The 23,505-nt window shown below is 38.7% G+C and overlaps 3 protein-coding genes across 5 annotated transcripts; 1 reads left to right on the top strand and 2 right to left on the bottom strand.

Moving 5' to 3' along the window:
• The first annotated feature begins 1,611 nt into the window (after window positions 1-1,611).
• Window positions 1,612-9,841, top strand: LOC125475470 (kinesin-like protein KIN-4A). 3 transcript variants are annotated; one of them, XM_048580223.1, is made up of 26 exons: window positions 1,612-2,105; window positions 2,833-2,979; window positions 3,080-3,229; window positions 3,315-3,565; window positions 3,872-4,059; window positions 4,145-4,269; window positions 4,429-4,465; window positions 4,571-4,662; window positions 4,786-4,896; window positions 5,109-5,228; window positions 5,407-5,500; window positions 5,713-5,828; window positions 5,924-6,022; window positions 6,102-6,212; window positions 6,317-6,433; window positions 6,513-6,593; window positions 6,962-7,033; window positions 7,177-7,270; window positions 7,507-7,538; window positions 7,627-7,724; window positions 7,810-7,908; window positions 8,090-8,311; window positions 8,429-8,546; window positions 8,676-8,846; window positions 8,940-9,250; window positions 9,360-9,841. In XM_048580223.1, the coding sequence occupies exons 1-25, from the start codon at window positions 1,986-1,988 to the stop codon at window positions 9,150-9,152; spliced, it is 3,078 nt and encodes a 1,025-aa protein (XP_048436180.1). In that variant the 5' UTR covers window positions 1,612-1,985; the 3' UTR covers window positions 9,153-9,250; window positions 9,360-9,841. The 3 variants fall into 3 exon arrangements, with proteins under 3 accessions (XP_048436180.1, XP_048436178.1, XP_048436179.1); XM_048580221.1 differs by having other exon boundaries at window positions 1,614-2,105; window positions 8,429-8,591; XM_048580222.1 differs by having other exon boundaries at window positions 1,615-2,105; window positions 5,716-5,828; window positions 8,429-8,591.
• Window positions 9,842-9,985: 144 nt separating this feature from the next.
• On the bottom strand, window positions 9,986-11,922 carry LOC125475472. The gene is made up of 2 exons (XM_048580225.1): window positions 11,576-11,922; window positions 9,986-10,637 (listed from the first exon to the last, which is right to left on the bottom strand). Exons 1-2 carry the CDS (start codon window positions 11,732-11,734, stop codon window positions 10,263-10,265), a joined length of 534 nt encoding a protein of 177 aa, XP_048436182.1. The 5' UTR covers window positions 11,735-11,922; the 3' UTR covers window positions 9,986-10,262.
• A 1,422-nt stretch (window positions 11,923-13,344) lies between these two features.
• Window positions 13,345-16,877, bottom strand: LOC125475471 (probable inactive receptor kinase At5g67200). Its single transcript, XM_048580224.1, has 2 exons — window positions 15,267-16,877; window positions 13,345-14,063 (listed from the first exon to the last, which is right to left on the bottom strand). Exons 1-2 carry the CDS (start codon window positions 16,723-16,725, stop codon window positions 13,465-13,467), a joined length of 2,058 nt encoding a protein of 685 aa, XP_048436181.1. The 5' UTR covers window positions 16,726-16,877; the 3' UTR covers window positions 13,345-13,464.
• Between the last annotated feature and the right edge of the window lie 6,628 nt (window positions 16,878-23,505).

Raw genomic sequence — 23,505 nt, 5'->3', positions numbered from 1 at the left:
TGGAAGGCGAATAAGGCCCCCTTCCCCCGGGGGGGGCAGGGGGCCGGAGAGCCATCAGTGAGATATCACTCTGGAAGAGCTTGAATTTTAACCTTGTGCCATGACCTACGGGCCATTAAGTCCTTTGTGGTGAAATTTGTTTGATTTAGACTCATAATTGAAAATTCTGTCAAACTCTTTGCTAATTATTAGCATGCCGGCTACACAGATGAGCCTAAACCGAAACTCTTCATTAATTATTAGAACGTGGGCTGACATGTGAGGTTGACTTTATATTTTTAGCCTCACATGTGAACTTCATATGCTAATAATTAATAAAGAGTTAACGAATTTTTTAACTTTGAACTTAAATCGTAACTGAACTCACCGCATGAGCTTAAATTCTAATATATATATTTTTATAATAAAGACTATTTTCTGACAATCATATCACTACGCATATTAATCCCATTAAGCCATTTAAGTATGAACTATAAATAGGAGACGATGCGCTGGCTTTTTTAAGAAGTCACACCGGAACATGCTCCCTTGAAGTGAGTTTTTTTCTCTTCTTAGCTGCCACAAAATCTGTAAAATGTTGGGACCATCATCATCGGGGTCTATGAATGTGTGTTGTGTTCTGAGCCCGAGCCATCTGACTGGAGAGAGCGTGGGGCCCAGCAGGGTTATGGACTCTAAATTGCCATGTGATGTGGGAGACCACCAGCTGGCTGCGTGTAATTTGTGTGGGACTGTCCTTTCCGTCCACTCGCTTTACTCCACCGGGTCCTCCCTAATGCCTCCTACTACCGCCTTTCACACTCAATAGCCCCCCATTGTCTATAGACGCACTTGGCCTGCTGTGCCCCCTAAATATAAGATTTGGGACATTTGTCAATGTTCAGGCTCCGCGTATTAATAACTGTATACGTGTTATAATTTGAGTGAATTCGTTATTTAAAGGTAATTTTGACGTTAATCGTCTGAAGCATGAATTGTTTATTTTTTACAAGAATTATATTTTGTATGAGTTGTCCATGTGCCTGTGAGTATTTTTTTTTTTTTGGTAAACAAGGGTGAGGAAAGATCGTGCATGTGAGTATTTGATCCTTGACTTTTATCATCTTCTCAAAGAGTTTGTTAATGTTTGACAAAAAGAAAAGGAGTTTGTTAACTTCATTCGCTCTTGTGAACTATGTTTTCTGCGTCTTCATTAAATATAGATAAATCAGCGTGGTATAATAATAATTATTTCTGATTATGTTTAACAAAAACAAAACTTAAAATACTCGTGTTATAAAAATATTTTACCTCGTCGAGAAACGAATACTTTTTCACATATTCAGTTCCAAACTAGCCCCTTTCATTCTGGTTTGCCCAAACTCCGATTAATAAAAGTTGAAGACTCAATGTCACGTGGCTCCTGTGGCTAGAGTACGCTGTTGGCCGTCGCTTTTACTTACCAAATTCCCGCCCCAAAACGGCACCGTCAAACCAACCCATAACAGAAAAAGGGCAAAAGTGACAAATCAAACCCGGACAGTCCCTCGCGGTATAGAGTGCGACGAGAGAGGAGAGACCGTTGCAAAAGCAGAAGAAGGGGCATTTTGGGAAAGAGTGGGACGAAAGTTTGGGGAAGGGGGGAACTGTGTGAGTAGTGAAGCGGAAGGAAAATGATAGTGGTGGTTGTCCCTTAGCAAGCAGTTGCCCGCCCATTTCCCCAACTACCCTTACGGTCCCCATTTTTCTCGTACTATTTTTACTTTCTCTCTCTAACACTCCCTCCTCACAACCAGCTGTTCAGCTTTCTCTCTCTCCTCTCTCTCTCCTTTTCTTTTCTGGTTCTTGTAGTTGTCGTTTCACTTTCCAAGTCTCTCAAATTCTCTCCCAATTTCTCAGGCAATGAGAACGGTTTGATCTCTCTCTCTCCTCCTGAATTGAATTCTCCAAGTGTCTCTCTCTGTGTCTTTCTCTCTCTAGCTATCTGGCTATCTTCCCCTGTGGCAATGGAAGCAGCAGGGGAGGATTGCTGCGTCAAAGTGGCGGTGCACATCCGGCCGCTTATCGGTGACGAGAAGCTTCAGGGGTGTAAAGACTGCGTCACTGTCGTCCCTGGGAAGCCTCAGGTACTCCCTCCGCGCTTTCACTCTCAGCCATTAATTCTACTGCAATCTCTCTCTCTCTCTCTCTCTCTCTCTCTCTCTAAGTAACTAATTGTGTTGTAGATTAACTAACTGAATTCGAAGAATCGATCTTTTGGGAGATCTAGATCCAAATGTGCTTACTGGGTGAGCATCAGGATTGCATGCTTCACTTGGCAATTCATCTACTTTATTTATTTTTATATTTTTTTTAATAAACAATTCATCTACTTTATTGAGTTGTAGAATTGTGTAGAACTGGGAGTTATTTGATTCGAGAGATATTCTAATTTAATCTAAACTACGGGGTTGGGGATTTGATCACACTCTCGAGCCAACTTAGAACTGGGAATTATTGATTGGTTGACATTGGGAGCTAATGAGTAATATCTACATTTTCTTTCATTTCAATCCCGAAAACTCGTGACTTTTCATGGAAATCAAAATTTCTTTATCGGGTTTGTTAATATTTTGGAAGTTTTTCTGTTGGTTTTAATTATTTATGATAAAAAAGGACCTCTTTTTGTGAAATTAAATAAATTCTCTCTTAATTTGGTATTTTAAGTGTATATGTTGGGTTTCAATCTTATGTACTCTCGTATTACTGAACATTTCAAGGCTCTTAACACCTTGATCAATGCTGACACATGCAACGGATCAAAAGCATGAGTATTTATGTTTAATCTCCATGCTGATTGCGACAATGCTGCAGGTACAAATAGGCACGCATTCGTTTACTTTCGATAATGTGTATGGGAGTACGGGTTCCCCCTCATCTGCAATGTTTGAAGAACGTATCGCTCCACTGGTTGATGGTTTGTTTCATGGATATAATGCTACCGTCCTAGCTTATGGTCAGGTAGTTATATTTTTCGCGGAGTGTCTGCAGTTTACACTCATTTGTTAAGCTTTCCTTACAATTTACTGGCCTATGGGTTAACCTTTTAAATCTACTGCAGACGGGTTCTGGAAAAACATATACCATGGGCACTGGTTTTAGAGATGGTTGCCAATCGGGAATTATCCCGCAAGTTATGAATGTATTGTTCAGCAAAATTGAAACTTTGAAGCATCAAACTGAATTCCAGCTGCATGTTTCTTTTATTGAGGTTTGTCAAAGTGTATACCATGGGACTATTTGTTATGTACCTGCGTTGCATTACTGAAATCTAACTTGGAGATTTTGATGCACAGATTCTAAAAGAAGAAGTACAAGACTTGCTCGATCCTAGTTTTTTGAGCAAACCAGAAGGTGCAAATGGGCATGTGAAAGTAGCATCCCCTGGAAAGCCACCAATACAAATTCGAGAATCATCAAATGGTGTTATTACACTGGCCGGATCCACTGAACTCAGTGTTAGTACACTAAAAGAAATGGCTGCTTGCCTCGAACAAGGATCGTTGAGCAGGGCAACAGGGAGTACAAATATGAACAATCAATCAAGGTAAACTATGTGCCTTCCTTTTCATTTAAGTTATATGTATTTCTCCTTAACTGTGGAATGTACACCAACTGGTAATAGTTCTTCGCTACGTGAAAAGGACTTACTTTTTTTTCCAAATTTTTTGTTAAATGCGTAAAGACAATATTATTTTACTTGTAATGCTTGAGAAGGAGTTGGTATGTTTTTTTATTTTTAATTTGTTTTATTATCATCTGTCTGAGATTCTATTGTCTTCCACAATGGATTCTTCAGTATGTGCCAGTGGTTTCAGCTAATGACTCGTTCCTTTTCTTTTTATGTTTATAGTCGTTCACATGCCATCTTCACCATTACATTAGAGCAAATGCATAAGGTCAACTCGGCATGTAATGGAAACAACGGTCTTAATGAGAGTATGAACGAAGAATATCTATGCGCCAAGTTGCATTTAGTAGATCTTGCTGGGTCTGAGCGAGCCAAGAGGACAGGTTCCGATGGCATGCGTTTTAAGGAAGGTAAATGTCATTATCTCTCAGTTTTTGTATCTAAAGTGCATTTCTGTTATACATTTTCATGTGTATATTCTTTTATATTAAACAGGAGTTCATATTAATAAGGGTCTTCTTGCCCTTGGGAATGTTATCAGTGCACTTGGTGATGAGAAGAAGCGCAAAGAAGGTCTTCATGTGCCTTATCGAGATAGCAAACTTACTCGGCTTTTGCAGGTTTGGTTCCATTAAAAAATTTGTAAAACTTTGTGGTAAAGTGTTTGACAAAATGTTCTTGACTAAAATTATACCAAATAAAATGTCCATGAAGCTCCTATGAACTTTTTCTGTTTTTATTATATTTCAAGTTTATACTAAATATAATGATTTTTGCAGGATTCGCTTGGTGGTAACAGCCGAACTGTTATGATAGGTAACTTTGTTAGGTTAGAAAGTTTAGTTTTGCTTAATGACATGATAAATGATACCTGTCTTCATGATACATGATACTACCATGTTTTTTCCTTATATCATACAGCGTGTATCAGTCCTGCTGATATCAATGCTGAGGAAACCCTGAACACGTTAAAGTATGCAAATCGAGCTCGCAATATCCAAAATAAGCCTATCGTAAGTTGTTCAGAATAAGTGCTTATTCATGGTTTTCATTCGGAGTCGTTACCATTGTAGATACAGAATTTCTGCCTTTTGTAACGGTGCCATTTATGTAGCTTTTCTGATTTGTTGTAACAGGTAAATAGAGATCCCATGTCCAATGAGATGCTAAAGATGCGCCAACAGCTAGAGTTTTTGCAAGCTGAACTTTGTTCACGTGGAGGAGGATCTTCTTCTGGTGAAGTACAGGTACGACTTCTTCGAAGCTTTATGTCTGATTTTTTCCATTGACGGTCAGAGTTACCCAGCTGTATTATAGCCACTATTGTTATATGAAAGAAAAACCACAAATGATAAAACTGTGAATAATGTTTTTGTTCCTAGGATAGATGTAATTGTTATTTCTTTCATATCTTAGGTATGAATATATAATTTTCTAAGTGATTTTACCAATTATCTAGGTTCTTAAGGAAAGAATTGCTTGGCTTGAAGCTGCTAATGAGGATCTTTGCCGGGAACTTCATGAATACCGCAGTAAATGCAATGGTGTAGAGCAGTGTGAAAGAGCTTCTCAATATGTGGTACACGCCCCAGTAGACATTGACACATTTCTTTCATCTTGTTTCTTTCAAGTACTAATATATTTAATTTTGACTTGTAACTTGTCTTGGTTTCTTATTTCACTTTGTAAAAGTATATATTGAGCGAATATGGTCAGCTAGAAAGATACATTTACAAATCTAGAACATCATTTTACAGGATGGTAGCCCCTGCTCTGTAAAAAGTGATGGCCTAAAAAGGGGTTTGCAAAGTTTAGAATCGGCAGACTATCAAATGGGTGAAGCAATAACAGGTATCACTCATCTCTCGTTCAGGACTTTGCCAACAACAGTTAATTCATGATTAAGTCATCTGCAAGTGTGTAAATTTTGTTATTTTTGTTGTACTATGCATGTAAGCACCTATAGGCTAGCTCATGTGCATCGGTAGTGTTGGGGATGTTCTTTAAAATGAAGATGTTTTTACTTAAAGCTATTTTATATACGGTAGGATTTTCTATGATAGCAGGTGATTCCCAGGACATTGATGAAGAAGTAGCAAAAGAATGGGAGCACAACCTTCTGCAAAATACCATGGACAAAGAGTTGCATGAATTGAATAAACGTCTACAGCAAAAAGAGGTACCATTTGCGTGTGTGTATTGCTTTGTGTTAAATCAAAATCAAATTAATGTCTTCTCAGAGTTTGTGTAACATTGCATTTGACGTTGGTGCAGTCGGAGATGAAATTTTTTGAAGGGTCTGACACTGAGGCACTCAAGCAGCATTTTGGAAAGAAAATTTTGGAATTAGAAGATGAGAAAAGAACTGTGCAGGTTACATAAAACCTTTATACTTGATGGTCTTATTATTGAGGGAACCGATATTCAAGTTTGTTCTTGTTTTGTACTGCAGCAAGATAGGGACCGTTTGCTTGGTGAAGTTGAAAATCTTTCTGCCGGTGATGGACAACCACAAAAGTTGCAAGATGTTCATACCCAGAAGTTAAGGGCACTTGAGGGACAGGTAACCATATTTCTTCTTACGACTGGATCGCTATTTCTCTTTGGATAAGCAGTGGACTTCGTTGTAATCCAATTGTGGCATCTCATTTGATGTTTTTATACCAGATTTCGGATCTTAAGAAGAAACAAGAGAGCCAGGTTCAACTTTTGAAGCAAAAACAAAAAAGTGATGAAGCAGCAAAGCGGCTGCAAGATGAAATCCAGTCTATAAAGGCACAGAAGGTTTAGACTCATCACTTATATTTTTTCCTATTAAGGCTAATATTTTCTCTGCATCTACTGATATTATTTTAAATAATAGGTTCAACTGCAACAAAGGATAAAACAAGAAGCAGAACAATTTCGGCAGTGGAAAGCCTCTCGAGAGAAGGAAGTGCTGCAGGTATTTACCTTCCTTTCTTTTTCTTTTTCCACTGAACTTTTAAAGTTAAATGGAAGCTCACAAGTGGATTTTCATTTAAAAGGAAACATGTATTCTATGAATTATTATTCTGTATTAGTTAATCTATCCGATGTAGTGAGTGCGAATTGGAAATTGCAGTACAACGTAGAACCCAATTACCTGTATATTTACTTATTTAGTAGTATATGTGTGTCTATAATTTTTATGAAGTGTAAGCACTTTATATTTGTATTTACAATGGTAGAGGGTGGAAATGAGTGCGTCCATGTTTTAATTATTTTCTAGTCTGAATTGGATTTCCTCTATTACTTTTTGCTCCCAACTTTGATTTACGTTTTCTATAATAGCTACGGAAAGAAGGCAGGAGAAATGAATATGAAAGACATAAGCTGCAAGCGTTAAATCAACGCCAGAAAATGGTGAGTATATCTCAGTTGCTTATTGCCCTTATTAAGACCAAATCAAATTGGGAATATTATCTCAACTGCTGCCTTCATCACAAGCTCTGTGGTACAAGACATTGTATTATGGTAGTTGAATTAAATACTGTCCATTCTTTCAGGTTCTTCAAAGAAAGACTGAAGAGGCTGCAATGGCTACCAAGAGGCTGAAAGAATTGCTAGAAGCTCGTAAATCTTCTGTTCGTGACAGCTCAGGTATGCTTTTCACTGCTGCCGTTCTGGACATTCGTTGCATTCATAATTGCATTTGTTATCTCCAAAGAGCTATCGAAATATGAAATTCACCTTCATATGTAATTACCAAGTTTCTAAAATTACCTAATCTGTGGAGAAATGCCTTTTTATAACGTAGGGTCTTCACGCTTCACACTTCACAGCACAGGTCTTCTCCTTTAATGTTAAACTTTCTAATTGTGTTAAACTTTTACCAGTTGTTGCCAATGGAAATGGGACACATGTACAGGTAATGGTCTTTGATTCCTCTTCTTTTCGTACGTTTTCTGTTCTACCCTTTGGATTTTGAATCATTCTAACTCAAGTTGAACCACTAGGGCAATGAGAAATCCCTGCAACGGTGGCTTGATCATGAGCTTGAAGTTATGGTGAATGTACATGAAGTTCGTCATGAATATGAGAAACAAAGTCAAGTGTACGCATAAATATATGTTTGTTTAATACTGCATTTATGAGATATATTTTTGGAGATTTTAATTATTAAATGCTGTGATATCCAGACGAGCTGCACTGGCAGAAGAGTTGGCCATGTTGAAGCAATTGAACGAATTTGCTTCAAAGGGCCTTAGTCCTCCAAGAGGAAAGAATGGCTTTGCCCGGTATGTTTGATGTTAAATACTTACGTATTTATAATTCTGTCTTCTTCCACATTTTATAGTTTGCAATCTGATGTAATGGTTAACATGAAACATGTAGAATCATAGAAAATTAAAATTCCTCTCTCTCTCTCTCTCTCTCTCTCTCTCTCTGGTGGTTTATTTATGTATTTTGTTTGTTCAGAGCATCCTCCATGTCACCTAACGCACGAATGGCCAGAATATTGTCACTTGAGAACATGCTTAGCATAACATCGAACTCAATAGTAGCAATGGCATCACAACTTTCAGAGGCAGAAGAACGGGAGCGTGCCTTTACCAACCGTGGGCGTTGGACTCAATTGCGCTCAATGGCAGATGCAAAGAACTTGCTTCAATATATGTTCAATTCTCTTGCAGATACAAGGTTTTTTCTTTTTCTTTTTTTTTTTTTTTTTTTTTTTTGACCTAATGTTCTGGTGTGGTTTTACTTTACCTTTTGTTTTTGTTATGGAATTCTAAGTATCATTTCACATGCTGACAGGTGCCAATTGTGGGAGAAAGAAATGGAAATCGATGAAATGAAGGAGCATCTCAAAGAACTCGTAGGTTTGTTGCGGCAGAGTGAGACACGAAGAAAGGAAGTTGAGAAGGAACTGAAGGTGAGAGAGCAAGAGGTTGCAACTGCATTGGCAACAGCTGCCTCGGTGAGAATATTAGTCATTGTTGTACTCTTCTTAACCTTGGCTCAAGTATGTGAAGGATTTTCTGTATATCTTTGTTACTTTTAGGCTGTCCATGATCAGGAGAACTCACACAATTCACTGAAACACTTTGCTGATGACACGAATGGTCCCTTGTCCCCAATCTCCGTGCCAGCACAAAAACAGCTGAAATATACAGCAGGCATTGTCAACGGCTCAGTCAGAGAATCGATAGCTTTCATAGATAAGACACGAAAGGTCAATTTCATCCTCCTTTAAATTTTAGAGTTGTGACTTGTTTTCTGTTTTTGGCTAGGAAAACTAAGAAAGTGCGAGTTTCTGTTATTACAGATGGTACCCATCGGGCATTTGCCAGCGAAAAAAGTCGCAGTTATAGGGAAATCTGGGAAGCTATGGAGGTGGAAGAGGAGTCATCACCAGTGGTTAGTCCAATTCAAATGGAAATGGCAGAAGCCTTGGAGACTCTCGGAATGGATTAGGCACAGCGATGAAACTGTCATCAGGTCCAAACCTCGCTTACAAGCTCGGTCAAATGTGATGTAATGTTCTGCAGTCATCTGCCTATTGTTGCCCAAATTTCATCCTTGACCTATAAGCATTGTCCCAACGCATAGCATAGGGAAACCAAGAATCAAGTACAGGTACTATAATGTCACACAAATTATGATTGAGAATCTCTTATCATCGAAATTACTTGTTCAACAAGATAACTTAGCACATCGATTAATTTGACTGTTTTGAATACTGCAGTGTGCTATAAGTAGCTGTTGAGGATCTTTGCTACTGTCAAGGATGGGATCATTATGGAAAGCATGGGGTTTTTATTGAAAGTTTTGGAATGGTTACTGCGCTCGGAGCATCTTGTAAATTCGTGTTGATGCTGCCGATGATATACTGTGTAGCTAGAAGATGACGCAATGGTGCAAGACCTGCAACTGGTGATATACTGGTGAACGGAGAAATCGAGCGAGCTGTGTAATGTTATAGTACATTTCTGTTGATAACGACACAACATGAGTGGAAACATCCTTCGAGTTTCAGAAATATGTATAAAAGGTCTCCGTCGTCTTCTTTTTTAGAATGTCGTTTGCGTGTAGCATTTTCTGTTGCATCAAAGTTTTCGACGAAAGGGAAAACTCTTTTGTAGATTATTTTTTTTCCTTGTGTAAACACTGCAAGAGACTGCTTCTATTGTATGCATATCTGTAATAAAACAAATGGAATTGAATGAACGTCGAGGCTGTTTGAAAGTTCCCTTGAAACGTATGAAATCATTCTTGGTTTGATGTAGCCGCGTAAGCCGAAGCAATAAGAAAAGCTTCGGTAGGGCAGCTCTCTCATCAGATAAGATCAGCATAGGGTCGATGGGACCAAAATACAGGTATTACATGATTCTGTATTAACCAAACAAGGGAATGCATTTTATCGATGTACTCCAAACCAACCGATACACAATCTCAACATCCTTAACCAAAATGTTCATATATTCGACTTGCTGCTAGTCTATATCTGACAATGCTGACCATTCGAGAGGAGCTGGAACCAGTAGTAGCTACTCTGGAGACTCACAGAAGTTGAATAATAGTACAGAATCACACGCGTTGAGAGTAGCATTGCAGAAGTGGGCTTGTATCCATTCTAGGAGCGTGCACGTCAAGTTTGGCAGCACCAGTATGCGTAGTGCTCGTCTTTGCGGTGATTGCTAACAAGACCTCCGCATTGTAAACAAATGAAGCTACTCCCATCTGAAAATGCATCCAAAACAATCTGCATCCTGCCAGTTTCCGCCAGTATGGAACTTCCTTGACCATCAGGTCCAAGACTAACCGATGGACCACCCACGTTATGTGCTGCTTCTGGTTCAGTCTTCAAAGGATGAGCTTCGGCAATTGCACACTCGGCAAACAAAGAAGCTAGTTGATCAGCAGCAGCGCTTTCTTGCAATCTACTTCTGTACAGCTCACGAGCACGATGCAAGGACTGAAATACAGCCTCATCCCCACCTCTTGTTCTCATTGCCGTAACAACCTGTTCCAAAAACAAAATTAGCATGTGATGAAGGTTCTCAATGGACACTGCTTCTCTTGATTCTAAGGCTTCTAACAACATACACATGTCATCCCTTTGTAGCAGCTCAATGATTTAACATTAAACGTAAATGCAGAAGCATCTACATACATTCATTAGACATCTATTGGCGGTACCAACGTCTAGACAGGACTTCATCACACCAGCCTAAACCCCACTGAGATAAAATAAGCAAATGATAAACAAAACATCCCCCTACATCAACCATTCGGGCAAATCCCAAATGCGAGGAAAATCCTAAATGCAACGTTGCCTTTGGTGTCATGAATTTATTAGATAACATTTGGATGTGAATTCGTAGTGTGATCGAACAATCAGACGTTATTAGTCAAAAACCGTGAAATGAATTCTCTAGCTAAGAAGCTTAATCTTTGTTCAAGAATCCCTCTAAGGCAGTGCTTCGCAATCTCCAAAATCATGACACTAAGGCCATAACTATCGACCAACACTACCATTTTGTCAATCTTTAAGTAATAAGTACTAGACAATTAAGGAGTAAGATAATTATCTTTCCTCATCCAACTATCTACGCGAATCGCTCCTGTTTAGCTTCGAGAATCCTAGTTATGCTAACATGAAAATCCACTTTTGTTCCAATTTATAAGCACTACATAATGTTCTCTTTATAGTTTACACATTCATACATGATTTCAATCATTTTCTCAACCAAAAAAAAAAAAAAAAACCAAGAACAAAAAAATCAGTACAAAATTGGCAGGCAAAATAGTATAAACCCTAAAATTCAAAACACATTAACAAGAATTAAATAAATGTCACTCAATTTCTATGAACGATGCGAATCAAACCGAAGAAAAATTGGAGGAAGCTGATAAATTATAAAAACAAATAAACAAGAAAATGATGAAGTTGAAGATTACCGCTTGGAGGGCCTGGGAAGGCTTGCCTTGATTGAGGAGCTGGCGAGACAATGTGAGCAAGTCCCTGGCGACGTCACCTTGGCCGGTGCTGGACGGCAGCTCCGGCCGCCCAGCCGCCGTCGTCTCCACCTCCATTATCTCCATATCCGTATGGTTCATGTTGGCATTCTCTAATCTCCAAATTGTACGCCGATTTCGTATTTGGGTTTTAATTTTTATAGTCGGAAATGTTTGACGAAAGAAAGCTGGAGGTTTCTAGCAAATTCTTCAGGTTAAAGATGTCGGCTTTCTCGCCATCTCTCTTTCTCTCAGAGCGATCCCAGATGTTTTGATGTTGTGGGCTTTCATTTCAGATCCTTTCATTCTGGCCTTTTTGTTTATTGGGCTTCTTGGACCCATAACAGCTTCTAGTCCAATACACATTTTCAAGCTATTCTTTTTTGGCTACGGTCCTTTAAATTCCTTACTTTGGTATTTAAGATTTAAAATCGATAGAATTGGTCACTGAGTTCATCTACCATCAATCATTTTGGTTCTTTCGTGAAAAATCTCCATTTAATATGGATAAAATGACAAAATTATCAAATCATTTTGGCTCATTATTTATTAAATTGAGAGTATTCTTGTTATTTTGGTCTTTATTGAACAAAAATTTCGCGAAATGACCAAAATGATTGATGAATGACAAACTCAATGACCACTCTTATTGATTTCAAACTGTAGGGACCAAAGTGAGGAGTTATGCCAATCTCATAAACCATTTTGGCTAACACGGCCTTCCTTTTTTTTTTTTTTTTTGGGGGGGGGGGGGAGTTCGATGGAGTAGAATTTTCTCCCCTCCACCCTCACTTTTCTCTTTGTTTTTCTTTCTATAAAGAAGTGAACACAAGATGTTAATGTAGTATAATAGTGACTGTTCAAATAGAGAAGGGAAATAGAGGAGAATTTGAAGGGAAAAGAATCCTACTTCATGTTTGACCGCTTTTGTCCCACATCTAATCAACTTAGCAGCCAATTATGTTTGGGGCAAATATTAATGTTGAGCCCACTAGTAGTGGATTGTTGGAAGGACACTATTTGATTACTGAAAGTTTAGCGGCCGCTTCTGCTAATGCCTAATCACATTTGGACACGTGTTCAATTTGTATTACAATTTCAATTATTTAGACATGCATCCAAATATAATTGAAATCTAGACGTATTCAAGTGAGAAATTCCCTATGACGTTGAGTGGGACTAAGGCAAAATTAGGTGGGTCCATTCATTCACCTGAGAGCTTGAGCAGAAGGGCGATGTGTGGGGCCTCAAGTGCATATATGAATCTTGAACAAAAAATAGCAAGGATGTAATCAGTTGAAAACTTTCGACCAAAAACAAAAATCAGTTGAAAACACAATCATACGCTGCATTCATGTTCACCACCTAATTTCTCTGAACTATAGTTAACTCTTCATCAATTGAATTTACAACTTGTTAGACTGTCTCTGCACTCACACAGCTGACAGTCCTTGTCATTACCTTATAATTTATGACAAGTCCGACAACCAATCATTCATACACCTTCCTTGTGGCAGTATCTCAACCCAATTAAACATTATGACGTGTTTGAGCTTTCTCACTAACAGTTCTTGAATGATTTGAGTCCTTATAGCGGTATCTCAACCTAATTAAACATTGTGACGTGTTTGAACTTTCTCACTAACAGTTATTGAATGATTTGAGATACCGCAATAGTGACGTTATGGTTTCAGTTTTCACAAAGAAAGTGGCAGTGCAAAAGTGACCATTAATAATTAATTTATCATAATCATGTGTGATGAATCTATTTCTCTCCTCTACAAAATAGTTAATACTCGTAGGCGACTGATCTAGTTAGCTACCATGTGTGTTCATCCCACTTCATTTTCAACCTCCTCCATGGATGATATTGTCTCCTCTTTAATCTCCTGCAACATCTTCAACACCTGCCACATAGTCGGCCTCTGCTCCGGTGAAGTTGAACTGCAAGCGATCGCCACCTCCAGCAGCATTGCCATCTTATCATGCCCATCATTTTGCTCATCTTCCCTCAAGGATCTTACCCATTTCATCGTATCATTGGGCGGCAAAACCAAGTGCTGTGATGGAGGCTTCCCTGTGAGAAGCTCCACCAACAAAATCCCAAATGCATAGACATCGGACTTTGAAGTTGGTTGCTGCTGTTGATCATGATGATCGTCATCATTTGATGAGTTCGTGAGAGTCTCTGGGGCTTTGTATGCAGCTGAATCTGGATCCTCCTCAGACGTTGGGGTAGTTGTGGCGAGAACAGAGAGGCAATAGTCGGTGAGACATGCTTCGAAGTCGGAGCCAAGTAGGACGTTAGTGGACTTGAGATTGCCATGGACAAGTCTCCATGCTTGGTGGATGTAAGAGAGGCCTTGTGCTACGTCCTCTGCTATTTTCAAGCATGACGTCCAGTGCAGCGGCTTTGCCCTAGTTGATTTTCCTGCAACACATTGATCATTAGAAACTTGGTTTAAGGTTAATCAATTAACGAAAGTATTTTATTTCAGTAAATTACTACCCTAAAAAACAAGAAAATGTAACGTTCATGCACATGTTGCATGCAACGCGTGTCCCACATTCACGATCATGTAGCAAATGTAAGACAGTCGTTCCATCAACAAGTGCCAGAGAGTTTTAGCCTTGAAAACGCTAATGAGACATGTAATCTCAAAATGTAAATATGCTCGAAACCAAGAAACCATGTTCAATAGGACAACTCTCGCATTAAGTGAGGGAATCTTAAAACAGATAAGCAATAGGCTAATCAGACCAAATTAAGCAGTCAATTTTTGTTTTCTCAACTGACATTATGGAACCAGCCAAAAGAGGAGGAAGAAAAAATGGAGACATCCAAAATCTGTCAATTTCTTATGAGGAAAAGGTTAAGCAAGTAAATGTGACTTGGGATTGCAAGCCAACATACAATCAATATAAAAAGAGTGTATCACCATGATTCTGTGAACACTATACAAATATAATCATTATGTCAATTCCTAGAGAGAGACTACCCTACACCTTTCCTTTGGCATGTTACCGTGCCGTCTTATTGAAAAGTTAAAATACATGACACCTGCATTATTGGTTTGAACCTCAACTCCAATTCCTAACGATGTCTTAATCAAAGGAGATTCTTAACTATCTAGAAACATGTCTATAAACACAAACAAAAATACAACTGGTTACTAAGCAGATTGTCCCATTTTAATCACAAGCAAGATTCTCGGCGTCGATAAAGCAAAGAGGTGAAGAAACAACCAAATCAAGTACAATCACCACGTTCTATAACCTAAAAAGCATGTAAACATAGGGAAAGGAATCCTCTAGATTTCTTTCTCCTAATTCACCAAGTTTGGAGATCCAAACCATTGAAATTTGATCAAACGGAACTTTTAAGTAGGCCTCTGTTTATAATTATTGAATCAAACCCGATCCCTATACTTCGTGAATTAGAAGAAAGAGATTTCGAGAGATCCCTTCCTAAACATAGTACTAAAATGTTGTAGTTAAGTACGCTTACGTGTCAAATTCTTATTGGCCTCCCTAAATTCTTCATCCACAAAGTAGTCAAAGAATTGAACAACAGTCCAACCGAGTCAACCCAACTCACTCACTCACTCACTCAACTGAAAGATTTGAACATTACCGTGAACGAGAGAGAAGACGCTACCGTTGGGCTGGTAATCGTACACCAGCAGCCGCTCGTCCTTCGCCTGAAAATACGCTCTCAGCGGCACCAGATTCGGGTGTCTCAGCGCACCCACCGACTCCAGATGCCGCTCGAACACCTCTCTGCTAGTCCCACCCAACTTCCCGGCATCGAGCCTCTTCACGCTCACTATCAGGCGATTGTCCAGCACCGCCTTGTATGTCGTCCCGATGGTCCCCTTCCCCAGCAGCTCCGCCGACGCCCGCATCAGCTGGTCCAGCGAGTACAGCTGCGACTCGCCCGCGCAGAACATTAGGCTCCCGCTCTTCACTACTTGAATCCCCTGCGCCCTCTTCACCTTCTGCTCCAGCTCCTCCTCTATTTCCACCACCGCTGCCGCCGTATCCTCCGCCGCAGTTGGTCCCCCAGAATTAACGGCTGTTCGGGTTTGGGAATTCCTCTGTTTCTTCACCGCGATTGCGAAACAGAGGAGCGAGCAGATCAGGATGAAGACGCCAGTGGAAAACCCGATAATGACGGCGGTTCTTCTTGGGATTTTGTGACTCGGCTGAGTCAACTCAACGCCGTGGATATTTTCTGCACTGCTCTGCCCGAGCGCCCTCGTGGGCGGCGGAGCTTCGTGAACATGAGTTGCGCCGAAAAAGGGCCTCGTCCGGTTGCATTCCTTATTCACAATCTCGCCGCAGAGGCCTGGGTTCCACGAGAAGGATGATGCACCGAACCGCAGCAGAGTCGGAGTGACGGGGATTGCGCCGGTGAGGTTGTTTCCGGAGACATTGAATGTCTGGAGCGTGGACTGGTTTAGAGGCGGGACCGGTCCACTGAACCGGTTCCAATCCAGCCGGAGGTAGTACAGCCGGTCCAGACCGGTGATTAGAAATGTGGGTAGTGTTCCGGTGAGGTTGTTGTACGAGAAATCGAGGGTTCGGAGGCGGTGGAGGGAGGAGAGCGACGGCGGGAGGGAACCCGCGAAGGAGTTGTGGTCGAGGAAGAGGGTTTTGAGGTTGGTGAGTCCGGTGAGGTCTGGAAGCGGCCCGGTGAGCGAGTTGTTCTGCAGACTCAGGACTCTGAGCTGGTCTAACCGAGTCAGGGTGTCGGGCGCGAAAATGCCGCCGAGGTTTTGGGACTGGACTATGAGGCGGACTATTTTGTACCGGGCGGCGCATTGGACGCCAGTCCAGTGGCAGAAGGACTGGACGGCGGTGGCGTTGGAAGAGAATGGAAGGGCGCCGTGTAAATCCGCTTTGGATTTGAAGGCGACGAGGGAGAGCGCGTCGGGTGGGAGTGATGGTTGCGTGCCTGAAGGCCTAGAGGAAGTAACAGTGGAGGTGGAGAGTGAGAGAAGAAGTAAAAAGATGTGCCATTTCTTGAACATTGTTGAAGAAACGGAGCGTAGCTGTGTGTGTCTGTGGTTTGTAATTTGCAGAGAAGGCATGGAGAAGAAGAGAGAGGGCGAGGGTGGAAGGAGAAGGTGACAAAAGCATGCAAGGAGCAGATGTCGGACTGCAAAGCCCAGAGTCACGTGAAAGTAAGTTCCCAAGGCCAGAGGGTAATATGGGTGAGGAGTTATGCGACGACGTTTCAAACTAATAAGTGAATACTAATTATTTTTTGTATTTTTACCTCTTAATAAGTAATAAAATATTAATATTTTTTATATTCTAAAATAATAAAAAATAATTTTATTTTAATTTCGGATAAGATTTGTAATCGATTTTATCATGTCCATGTGTCATTATCTAAAGGTATAATTTTTGTAGATAGATTTCGATAAGATTTTTAACTAATTATATCGCACAATGTGTCCTTCCATGTTTAAAATTATTGAAAATATTAACATGTGTCCTTCCATGTTTAAAATTATTGAAAATATTAAAATGTGTTGTAAGATGGGAGAAAATGGTAAGGTATTTATAGAAGAAAAAAATTAATTTTTTTTGATTTTTTAATTTTTTTATTAACTTAATTAAGTTGAACGGTCAGATTACTAAAAAAATTTGAAATCCAACAGTACAAATTGTGACACGTGTTCCCCGAAACATTTCTATTTTTTTTTAATTTTTAAAATGAAAAAAATTTAGATCGTTGAACTGGAAATTAAACGGTCCAGATTCAACTACTTCTTAGTTGGTTGCAACGCGGGCCCCACCGCCTGAAATCTTGTCAATAACGCGCCCCCACACACTTGTGTTATGCATGCGCCTGACGCAAAAAAATTTATAACGTGGCTGACGTTAACCTTGCATCACTTCTCCTCAGGCGCTCGGGTCTTGGACTTGTGCCTAAGCTCTCTCACAAGCTCCCCCTTAGCCCAATTGCCCGAATGGTCTGGCACCACTATTGGAGGGGATTGGATTGCAAATGGGGCCTATCCACAGGGCAAAAGAGCATGGTGGAAGTGCTCTCATACAACGGTATGTGAAAAATTAAAAGAATAATACTTAGTTATTCAAAGATAAGCAGGAACTCATACTCAAAATTTCTCAAAATTGTTCGTTGTCAACTTATAGAACTTCGTGTTCGTAATCAAAACCATTCATCTTATAAATCATCCTATAAAGATCGCATCTGCAAAAAATCAATTAAAACTAAGGTCATTTAGTCATTAAACTGTTTAAAAACAAATGAATGGTATTGGTAAAAGCATTACGAACCGTCTATGTATTTGCTAAAATAGATTGACTAAACGACCTTAATTTTAATTTATTTTTTGCAGAGATAATCTTTACAGTGTGATTCATAGTATTAATGGTTTTGATCATAAGCACAAAACTCTATGATTAAAACACAAAGAGTTTTTAGTTCCTACTAGGGCTAGGTTCGGTCGGTTCGGTTCATTTTTTCTCAATTCGGTTTCGGTTTGATTTCGGTTTTTTCCTCCAAAAAATGAAAAAAATTGAAATATGAAATTTTAACATCTCCAACATAACATAAGAATTTCAACTATAATCAAAGACAATGAAAATAAACATTTAAAGTTTAAGTCTTCCAAAGTCCAAAGTCCAAACTTAAAATAAACATCAAAGTTTAAGTCTTTAAAAAGTTCAAATTTAAAATAAACATCACACAAGTCAAATAAACCTTCAAGGTTTTATCACTTCATGTCTTGCACAAATAAAATCTTCAAGTCCTCAAACTCAAGCTCAACACTTAGACGACCTAGGAGGCAACATAGCATCCTACCTTTGCTTTTATATAATCCTTATATAAAAAAGCAAAGGTAGGATGCACATGCAAAAGCTACAGAATCGTCTTTCAAAAACCTGCAAAGGCTAAACCCTTATACTACAACAGTACAACTGCTGTCTGCTTATCAATCCAATTGTTCAATATCTGACACTCCAATTAAGCATGCTTCTGAAGGTGAAAAAAAAAGGGCCGGTAGATATATAAACTTACAAATACAAAAGATGATGACAAAAACTCCTCTGTGATATCAAATGACTAGAGACGGCACGAAGGAGTATATATCCAGGTTATAGATACGTTGTTGACAATTTTAAGTCCCAGATGGGTTCCTCTCAGACTCCATGAACTAAGAATAAAAATTAGGTTTTTAGGGGCATACTTTTGTGAGTAAATTAAAAGAGAAGGATTTGGTGATATAAAATTGACCATTTCAATTATTTTCTAGGGCATATTTCTGTGGGTTTTAGCTTGGTTTCATGGCCTTAGAGTGAAAGCTGCAGAGAAAACCCTAGAGTGAAAGCTGCAGAACCAAATCCAACATACCCAAAACAAATTGCAGAACCAAAATTTCTCACAAATTAATCAAACCTCAACTAATAGTGTTCAGAAATGAAGTTACCCAACCAAATCCAGCATACCCAAAACAAATTGCAAAACCCATGAAATTGAAAAGCTACAAAACCCATGAAATTGAAAACAAAATCTGTAGAACATGATAGAAATTTCCATGAGACTAACCTTGCAAAGGAAGGAAGTCGTGGGTAGAGACTCGAAATAGCGAGAGGAAGTTGCAGGTCACGGCCACGGGTCACTATAAGCGAGACTGAGAGTGAGACAATGATACTTGCATAGCGACGATGAGATGTGAGATGAAGGAAAAAGAAGACGAAGGGCAAGAGCGGCAGAGTTGGGAGTGGGAAGGAGAGGGTCCAGAGTACAGAAGAGACGAAGCGAAAAGGGATCAATGTTATTGTTTAAGGTTCCAGAATTCGGACTGAACGACGAACCAATACAAGACTGAAGACTGAACGATGCCATTTCAAGGAAAAAAATCATTAATTTATATTTCGGTTTGGTCCGGTTTTCGAACCCTAGAAACCGAACCAGATTCGGTTTAGGTTTTTTTTCAGCCTCGGTTCAGTTTTTGGTCCAATTTTTTTCGTTTTTCAATTTTTCGAACCCACCCCTAGTTCCTACTCATATTTGAGTATCGAAGTATTGTTCAATTTAAAATGTGTGCGTCGTATTGTTTGTTCAACGAATTATTGATCATCTTTTCATATTTTAATTAATTTGAAGATCATTGAGTTATTTATATGTATAAACAAATGATAGTTTTAATTTAATGGTTAGATGAATTTAACGGCTAAGATTTGTCTAAATACGTAAAAGTGCACAAATGTAGAGATTCGGGATGAACCGTACAAAACATAATATAATTTATTACATTTGGTTTTTTGTCAATTGATTTCAATTAGCCTAATTAACAAAATTATTAGTGCCTGACAAGAACACTGATCAATGTGCTTAGTTGTATTTAAGAATATTAGTACAAAATAACATGATTTAGACCAATATTATATAAACAGAAACATTGTTAAGTATGAATTTCCACATACTCTTCCTCAATCTTTATGTGCACGTTAAAGTGTAAGAACACGTGAAAGTGTGTGTCAGTCAAACAAGCAATATTTTTTTAAGAGAACCTCGGGGTAAAAGTTTATAAATACAAAAAAAATGGTTACACAGAATTAGGCTATAAAGCAAGAATAATAAAATACAAAAAAGAAGAGGGGGATAGGACCAAATTCCTCTAAAAGAAAACTTAAAAGTAAGAACACGTAGGGCAAGCTGTAAAACAGAAATGAAAATTTACAATGATTAGGTAAAAAAACACACACATTAAAAATTGGGAGACAAATATATATGCTGACATGCTCAAGAAATTTGAATGCAAACAGGAAGAAGTTTTAGAGGATGAGTGACATATCAAACAAATGAAGACGAGAGCAGTCCCAAACAATGTTTAAAATTTCTTATATTTCCATGAAAATCTCCACAAAATAAGAGAAAGTTATGGAAATGCGGGTGAAGTCTAAAATTCATCTTATATCGGAGAAACTCGTAAGTTTATGCTAAAATCGACATATATCGTAGATATTATTGATAAATATGTTAAATTCGGAAAAACTCTTATATTTCATCCAAATCAATGTTTGACAATTTCTAAAGTTTCATTTTAAGCTTCCATCATTTCCATCGAAAACAACTGATATCAATATCGATATTTCTACAAATTTTTATATTGATATTTTCACCGATACCGATATTTTAAACACTGATCATAAATTAACTAATTTATCAGCAACTACATTATTTTCTTGAGATGTATGAGAACAATAGAAAACCATTTGCTGCAATTGGAAAATACACTTTTCCATCGAGCCCAAACAATCAAGGGAGAAGAAAAAGAATCATAAGCAAAACGCTATGCTAAAATTTAGTTAGATCCAATTTCAACCAAAACTTTTTTTTTTATTCAGTTACGAAAAAAGTTTTCGAACCCCTAAATTTATAAAATCTGAAGGATGCGTTTGTTTGGCCTTGTTAATCTTCACTGGACTACACTAATGCTAGTGAAATCTGATGTTTGTTAAAAGCAGGGACTAGTTTTAATATGACTAGCCCCGACTAAACCGGACTACACGCTTCACAAGAGGGTCTTCGAGACCCTCCAAAAATGGACGGACTGCTAATCCCGACTCTGCAACGCTTCACCCCTGCTTCGCCCTCCCATCTTCTCACTCCTCGCGTCCACAACCCCTTCAAACCCAGATCCCGAAAAATTCAAAACAAAAAAATAAAAAATTATGCAGTCTTTCCCTTTTCAAAACCTAGATTAACTCCCAAAATTTGAACCCAGAAAATCAGAAAACCCAAAAAAGCCAGAAACCCAGAAGCCAGAAAATTCAAAAAAGCCAGAAATGCAGAAAACTCAACCAAAGCACAGAAGGGAATAGAGGATAAAGAAACCCAGAAAATCCGAAGACCAGGCAAAGGAAACAACAAAGGGAACAGCAAAGATAAAGGCCAAAACAGCAGCCAAAGGACAAGGGGGATAGAGGATAGAGAAAAAGGTTGCTCTTTGGTATGATTTTTTGAGATTTGCAATGAAATTTCTGAGATGATGTAAAGAGGCAGACAGAGATTTGGAAGAAAACGTCAGTTCTCTTCTTGTAAAATGCAATGGCAGATTACTTTTGAGTGAAACATTAATTAGGTTTTTAAAAATTAAATAAATACAAAATAATTTTATAATATAATATTTATTTTGGGATTTATTTTTGTGTTTTTGTTTATTAGGAAAAAGTAAATTAAAAACGATAAAAAAAATTATTTGGATCCTAAAATATTTTACTCCATAGTTTAGTCTGGTAGTCATCAAACACTTCACGATTCTTATCCAACTTAGTTCAAACCAAGTCAATCTAGCTTAGTCTCAGAAGTTAATCTGGTACAACAAACACGCACCTAAAATGTACTAATTCTTTTGATTTAATTTTCCGACAAATTGTGCTATGAAAGAAGCAAAAACGTGGGAAGAACCTGGGGTAACCTGAACTAAAGAAGGAAGGCAAACAAGCATGTTACAATTAAAGAAGAAATTCGAATCAATGATTTTCATATTCTTGGTTTTTTTATTCTGCACTATTCCTTTCGCATTAATCTCTTAACTTATTCAATTTATAAATTAAAAAAAAAGAGGAAGACAGCAGCGTGCGAAATCACTTCTCTGACCATTTCTTACCTGACAAGAAAAGAAAAGAAAAATAAAAGAAAAATAAAAGAAAAAGGCTATTGTTTTAGACACGGATTCCTCATTGCATGTGTGATTTGCCCTAACCTATTCCCTATGTGTCCGTCTAGTAGACTAGGGGTGCGTTTGTTGTACCGGACTGTCTCGGACTAGATTAGCTTCAGGGATTAAGCTGGACTGGCTTAGACTAGATTAAGCTGGACTAGTTTAGTGAAGCATTTGATGCAATGTCAGACTAAGAAGTTGGATAATTATCTAACTCAAATATTATATTATTTTATCTATATTTATTAATATTTTATTATTAATTTATCATTTTATTTGTTTCTAGAATCATATATTCTTCTGTAAGGGCCAAAATCTTTGTATTTATTTATTCCTAAAATTATCTCTCTCTACCCTATTCCTCTTTTCCTCCGCCATTCTCCTTCTCATCTCCCTCTTTTTGTTCTGTTTCTCCATTTTTCCAAAATATTCTTCCTCTCTCTACAACTTCTCCCTATTTTCTTCCGGCAACTCTCTCCTTCCCCTCTCCTTTTTTTCCCTTCGTCCACTTTATCCCTAACCTCTCCCTCTTTTCCTTATGCAGAAGATTCGCATGGAGGATTCATCGGAGCTCTCCACGCAGCGCCTCCTGATTTTCTCGAAAAATCTCAGGATTCTCTGGTGATTTTGCCTTTTTGTTTTGAATTTATGTGGGGATTTGCAGGTGCTTGAGCATTTGGTACGCTTTCGGTCCCGACTTGAACGAAGAAGAAAGGAAGGGAATCAATGGATTGTTTTTCAGTTTTGTTTAAGGTCTGGGTTTAGGCGTTTGGGTGGCATAGTGAAGGCCTAAGGGAGTGGGCAAAGGTGCGGATCAGAAGGAAGAGGGCGAAGGAGAAGGGAGACGACGAGGGATCAGTGGCGGGGGAGAGAACGGGACTAGTAGTCCCCTTGAAATCGAGGGGTCTCCTTAAGAACGTTTAGCGAAACGTTCAGTCGGGGCGAGTCCCCTTTAGTCCCATTAAACCTAATCCTTGTCCAGACCAAACAAGGGACTACAGTCTAGTCTAGTCCAGTCCCCCTTAATTCGGTCAAACAAACGCCCCCTAGTAGTCTATCACCGTGCTTTTTGTCCAATAGGCAATGTTATTTAAAGGGGAAATTTTTAATTGTGACGGGAACGTAAATAATGTACAACGTGTTTTAATAAAAATGATAGGAAAT

The sequence above is a fragment of a genome, unplaced genomic scaffold (genome assembly GCF_019419815.1).
Source record: "Pyrus x bretschneideri cultivar Hongxiangsu unplaced genomic scaffold, Pyrus_bretschneideri_v1 Contig15, whole genome shotgun sequence".
NCBI classification, from domain to species: Eukaryota; Viridiplantae; Streptophyta; class Magnoliopsida; order Rosales; family Rosaceae; genus Pyrus; species Pyrus x bretschneideri.
This window is presented reverse-complemented; position numbering and strand designations above follow the sequence as displayed.

Excerpts from the sequence above, each read along its gene's own strand:
- LOC125475471 (XM_048580224.1), bottom strand. The coding sequence starts at position 16,725 with ATGCCTTCTCTGCAAATTACAAACCACAGACACACACAGCTACGCTCC. Across the intron at positions 14,064-15,266 it reads CGTCTTCTCTCTCGTTCACG|GAAAATCAACTAGGGCAAAG; the intron begins GTAATGTTCAAA and ends AATGTGTTGCAG.
- LOC125475472 (XM_048580225.1), bottom strand. The coding sequence starts at position 11,734 with ATGAACCATACGGATATGGAGATAATGGAGGTGGAGACGACGGCGGCT. Across the intron at positions 10,638-11,575 it reads CTTCCCAGGCCCTCCAAGCG|GTTGTTACGGCAATGAGAAC; the intron begins GTAATCTTCAAC and ends TTTTTGGAACAG.
- LOC125475470 (XM_048580221.1), top strand. The coding sequence starts at position 1,986 with ATGGAAGCAGCAGGGGAGGATTGCTGCGTCAAAGTGGCGGTGCACATC. Across the intron at positions 2,980-3,079 it reads CCGTCCTAGCTTATGGTCAG|ACGGGTTCTGGAAAAACATA; the intron begins GTAGTTATATTT and ends AATCTACTGCAG. Across the intron at positions 7,539-7,626 it reads GAAATGGGACACATGTACAG|GGCAATGAGAAATCCCTGCA; the intron begins GTAATGGTCTTT and ends TTGAACCACTAG.